This window comes from Mesitornis unicolor, unplaced genomic scaffold, assembly GCF_000695765.1.
Source record: "Mesitornis unicolor isolate BGI_N332 unplaced genomic scaffold, ASM69576v1 scaffold21449, whole genome shotgun sequence".
Classification (NCBI taxonomy): Eukaryota; Metazoa; Chordata; class Aves; order Mesitornithiformes; family Mesitornithidae; genus Mesitornis; species Mesitornis unicolor.
Genome location: NW_010208234.1, coordinates 55,764 through 60,810, shown reverse-complemented (window position 1 = coordinate 60,810; position 5,047 = coordinate 55,764). Strand labels below are relative to the sequence as shown.

Sequence of the window (5,047 nt, the reverse complement as noted above, 5' to 3'; positions counted from 1 at the left end):
CCCCCCCGGCACCACGACACGGAGCCTGCACCGGGCCACTGGGGCGGGTTTATTTATAACGGTGTCACAGAGCATTGCGTAACGCAGGCAAACGACAAACACGCTGGTGACGGCGCTCGGCTGGGCTCCGGTGCACCCGCCCTGTCCCCTCGCTGATACCCATGGGTGCAAGGAGGAGGGGAGCACCGTCGAGTTCTCCAGCGTGGGGGTACCGGGTGGCTCCCGCCACCGTAACCAGGGCTTGGAGTGGGTGCGAGGAGCCCGAGGAAGGAGGGGGGTGAACCTAGGGGAATACATCGCACCGCGGAGAGGGCTGAGGGGTCTGCAGTGCACACGGCACAGAGGGGAACGCGCTACGGGCATCTATGTCCCAACCCGTGGCGCATGGGACCGGTGGCTCTGGGTGCAAGCAGGCAGCAGGTTAGCTTTACTCTTTTTCAGCCTCCTCCTTCTCATCTTCATCGTCCTTCTCCCCCTTGAGTTTTTGGCGAGCGAATTCCTCGATGACAATGTCCTCCTCACTGGAAGGGAGAGCAGAGAGCGGTGAACCCCGGGGAGGCGGCCATGGAAAGCCCATGGTCCGGCTACCCGGGATGCGCTGCAGCAAAGAGAGCGAAATCCCTGCTGACACCCAAACCCTGCTGCTACCAGGGGACAGTGCACACATCCTGCTAAGTGCCAGCCCTGTCCCTGTCACCTCACACGCTGCAGGGGACAGTCAGGTCACTGTCAACCACAGCCTGACCCAAGCACACAAATCCAGGACAGATTGCTAGCTTGGCTGTGAGCGTGGGTGACCTGGGGAGCTGGGCTCTTGCCTGCAACTTTTGGTGGTTTTTTTAAGGCAATATTATGCATTGTCAAGGGAAAAAATGGAAGAAAAAGAAATTAAAGTAGAGACAAAGAGATTAGTTACCTCCTTGTGAAAGGCAAGCAGCGGATGACATCAAGGGAGAGCCACAAAATGAAAAAGCAGGAGAAGCAAACGGAAAAAAAAGAGTCAGCAAAACTGATTCCAAAAGCTTGCGAATGTGAAACAACTTGGCAAAATCCACGGGGAGTGATAGTGGGGACAGGCCAAGAGATTTCCTCCCCTGGAACTTTAAATATCCTCGCTGCACTGGGAAACTGATAGGCTTTGGTGCGAAAGCCTTGCAGTTCCAGCCTGAGTTTCCAGGCTCCAAATCCCAGTGCTCATGTCCTATTGCAGGGTGTAACCAGACACAAAAGCAGTCTTTGGGGCCTTTTGCAAGCCAGGGCCAGCTGCGGGCCTGGTTGGCAGCCGTGGCTGCCAGGAATGGGTTTGGCATGCTGCGGCTTCCTTGGGGGAAGCAACCCCAGCTGTGGCTTCAGCTGGAATAAACTCATGTGGTGGGAGGAGAAAAGGACTCTGGCAATGGGGAGCATGCAGGGGCACGGGGCTGTGACCAGCACTGCTTCCAGCAGCCGAGAGACCTCAGCATGGGGCGGATGGGGTCCAAAGCCATAGGGGATGTTATGTCTGATGGTGGCACTTGTGACCAAGTGACACAGCAGTACTGGCTGCTTCCGAGGGACAAGGCAAGGTCTGGGCTTGCAGCAGAAGAGGCTGCTGTCTGCAACAAGGCAAGTTGTAAAACAAGCCCTGGAAATTTGTAGAACACATGCTGAGCCCCACATTTGAATCCTCCCAGCATGTGACAACGGTCCTGCTGCCTGTGCCACCATGGAGGGTGTCACGCTGTCTGCTGTGCCACAGGGGCTGAGGACTTTGAGGTCTGGATGATCTCATCCAAGGATGTAACCTCAAGTTGGAATGGGGAATCACATCCATCTGTGGTGGATCTGTATGGTTTATGTGTTAGAGGAAACATTGGCCTGAGGCGTAAGGAAACAACTCTTTACCTTGGTTTATCTGTATTCCATTGACAAGCAAAGCACAGGGAGGCAAGAATGGGAAGAGAGACAGACATGCAATTAAATACAGAAAGGACATTTCAACTAACAGCTCTGCTTAATGCTCAGATGTTTCTCTGGAAAGAGAGATGTTGAGATGGGTGGCAGGAGGAAAGCTACTCCCGTGCTGGTCCTGGACAGAGGGTGGCTGCCAGGGGTGCTGGCATCAGTGGTGTTTTTACCAGTTCCCCTCTGAACTGGGACTGCCTCTTTCTCCCCCGTATTTCAGCGGTGTCCCAGGTACTACTTACTGTCCACAGGCTTTGGGTGCATCAGGATAACAGGCAGCTCAACACCAACATCGCTGGAAGGAAAAGCACTTCTTTCAATAAACCTGCCCAGTGCTGCACTGTGCTCAGCCCCACAGGCAGCTTCCCCCTTACCTGGAGGTGAGATCCCCCAGAATGCTGCAGCAGCAGGAAGGAAGAGACAAAAATCAGCCAGGGCATTGGAGGAGAGGTGTTAGACTTTGCTTTACAATAAGTTAGAAGATGATTTATAGTAGGAGTGAAGGGCAGTGGTGATGGGGGTGGAGGGGTGGGAGTCAGAGAGCACAGCTCCACGGCAGGAGCCCAGTGCCTGGCTGCCCCACAGAATTAATCCCTTTGTCATGCCTGGCGATACAAGACCCCACAGCATGACCCAATGGGACGGTCCCTGCTCCCGTGTCCGCAGAGCCTCACCCTCCTCGGGACACCACCAGGTTGACCTTAACTTTGTAGGACACCAGGATGCCCAGCACCTCCTTGTCCATCCCAGGTCTCAGGCTAGGAGAAAAGCAGAGCAGAGCTGTGAGGCAGGTAGTGCTTCCCACAAACCCCACCCACTCCCCCCATGGCAGCTCCCGGTGCTGTCTGCATGCCCCATTCATGTGGGGTGCACTGGGATTTAGCAGGAGAGGACAACACAACATGGCAGTAAATGAGAGGGGAGGGCAGGTCACTTGGTTGAAGCCCCAGAGCTGATTCTGGAGGCCACTTGAGCTGCCTGAGCTGGGATTTACTCCTGAGATGAGACCTGATGCAGCTCTGCAGGGGGATATAGGAGCTTTGGATGATGGTTGGGACTGGGATGCTACATCTCTCCTACAAAATGGAGAAGTGGGTCTGTGGGCATGTCACAAAATCTCTACATTTTCCAGCTGGACGGGGTGGGCTCAGGCACAGAAGGTGTGGGAGCCCAGAGCATCCTGAGCTGTGGGAAGCTGTCAGAGGAGGGGGAAGGCATGGGACCAGCCATGGCGAGAGAGTTGGGAGCCTGCCCGGCTCTTACATGGTGGTGGAGGCCAGGTTGGTGTCCTCGTGCTTGAGCTTGCCATCAAGAGCGAGGCCTCGCTTCTCGCGGTTGGCTGCGAGCGTGGGGGTGACGGAGTACGTTTTGGAGAAGGTGGAGTTGGCCGCCACATTCTCACTGGAAGGGGTGGGAGAAAAGAGCTCAGAGCCAGCACCAGCCTGGTGGGTGTTCAGCACCCACCAGGGATGCTCAGCATCGCACAAGGCACCTGGGCAGAGCCAGACCCCCCCGCCCTGCTCTCCCCACGCAGCTGCCTGGGCCTGTTTCCTCCTTTCGTTCCCCTATACAACCACTTCTTTTTTCTACCCCCCGCCTTTGTTGCAGGCCACCTCATTCTCAGGGTTGCAGAGCCTGTGGCTGGCCTCAGATATGCAAAGTGAGGAGAGGAAGCAGCTCGGGGAGAGGGGCAGCTGTGCATCTTCCCCAGGGACCTACCCTGCTGACATTGGTTTGTGCTGGGGAACGCACTGTCCACAGCCTTCCCTCTCCTCTGCTTCCTCTGCATCTGCTCTGCTAACCCTGATATTTTTGCTGTCTGGTGTAAAACAGTCTTCCCCATCCCCATCTTCCCATTACTCTCCCCTCCTTCTCCTTTCTCTTCCTCTGGCCGTGATGCCATGCCACCCCCAGCCCCTTTTTACTTACTTCATCTCCTCGTTGCACACAGTCTTTGAGTATTTATCCAGCGAATAGAGGACAACATCTGTGATCTGATCAACTGAGGAGAGCAAGAGGGTGCAGTGTCAGTGACGTGGCAGAGGCACGGGTGTGTGGTTGGGACGTGGTGGGCTCCAGACATGCCCCTCCTGCCCCCTCTCACCTGTAATCTTAATTTTTTTCACAATCTTGTTGGTAGTGTTGTTGATGTTGACGGTCACGTTGATGGGGTCTCCATGGTAGTAGATCTGCAGTGAGAAGAGGCTCGGTTATGTGGCCAGGCGTCCCGGTTCCTGACGCTGGGGATGCACATGGTGGCACGAGTCAGGGAGCACCCTCCCGTACTGACCTCCTTATCCAGGGAGGCTTCAAGGTGCAGGGGCTTGTCGGACATCATGAACTGCCGGGTGGTCTCTGATTTGGGGGCTGGCCCCGTCTTCAGGGGTGCAAACTGGATCTTGCGGATGATGAGACGCACTGAGTTCCTGTGGGGCGAGAAGTGGTCACCCCCTGTACCCCCAGCAGGGACATGGCAACATAGCTTTTGAGGGGGACATGTTGGCTGTCCTCAGGGACAACACTGTGTCTAGTCGAGGGATGCAAGCTGCAGCCTGCTCTTAGGACGTGGTGGGCACTGACATGGGGACCACTGTCCCTCCTTTGGGCAAAGTACCCCATCCAAGCATGGCACAGGCTGACAGCAGGCCCTCAGTCCAATCCCTAAGCTGGCCACCCCAAAACCATCTGGTGGTTGGTTTTTTAGGGCCATGGGTCAGGAAAGGGATCCCCAGCAAATACCTCTTGTGAATTTTCTCCTCCAGATTTTCAGCACAAAATCCTTTGACCTCAAAGTCCACGCCGCAGGCCTGAGGGGACACATATGGTCACTAAGCAGGAGGGGCTCAGACCTGCCTGAGGGTTAGGTTCATTCCCTTCCTTCTTCTACTGCATCCCTGGAGATCTTGGTCCCAGCTCCAGCCATCCTTCCTCCCCAACTTCACCCCAAGAGAAGCAGCTTTCATTTTTAGCACCCCACAATTTAACCCCCTAGCACGAGGAACGGGTTCAGATCAGGGACCTCACCTTTCCCACATCATCTGGTCCTGGCTGGAGGGTGACTGAGCAGGGCAGGTTGGTGGCAATCTGGGCAGAACAGGGAAAG

General features: G+C 55.7%; 1 protein-coding gene across 1 annotated transcript in view; it reads right to left on the bottom strand.

The window, feature by feature from the left end:
- Positions 1–427: 427 nt before the first annotated feature.
- Positions 428–5,047, bottom strand: part of ARR3 (arrestin 3, retinal (X-arrestin)) — a 6,663-nt gene continuing 2,043 nt past the window's right edge. The window contains exons 6-15 of the mRNA XM_010192432.1: positions 4,969–5,028; positions 4,684–4,751; positions 4,235–4,370; positions 4,049–4,133; positions 3,874–3,946; positions 3,208–3,345; positions 2,619–2,702; positions 2,319–2,342; positions 2,182–2,239; positions 428–529 (exon numbers count right to left, since the gene is read on the bottom strand). Of these exons, the coding sequence (XP_010190734.1) occupies positions 428–529; positions 2,182–2,239; positions 2,319–2,342; positions 2,619–2,702; positions 3,208–3,345; positions 3,874–3,946; positions 4,049–4,133; positions 4,235–4,370; positions 4,684–4,751; positions 4,969–5,028 (828 nt within the window). The remainder of the gene's footprint in view (positions 530–2,181; positions 2,240–2,318; positions 2,343–2,618; positions 2,703–3,207; positions 3,346–3,873; positions 3,947–4,048; positions 4,134–4,234; positions 4,371–4,683; positions 4,752–4,968; positions 5,029–5,047) is intronic.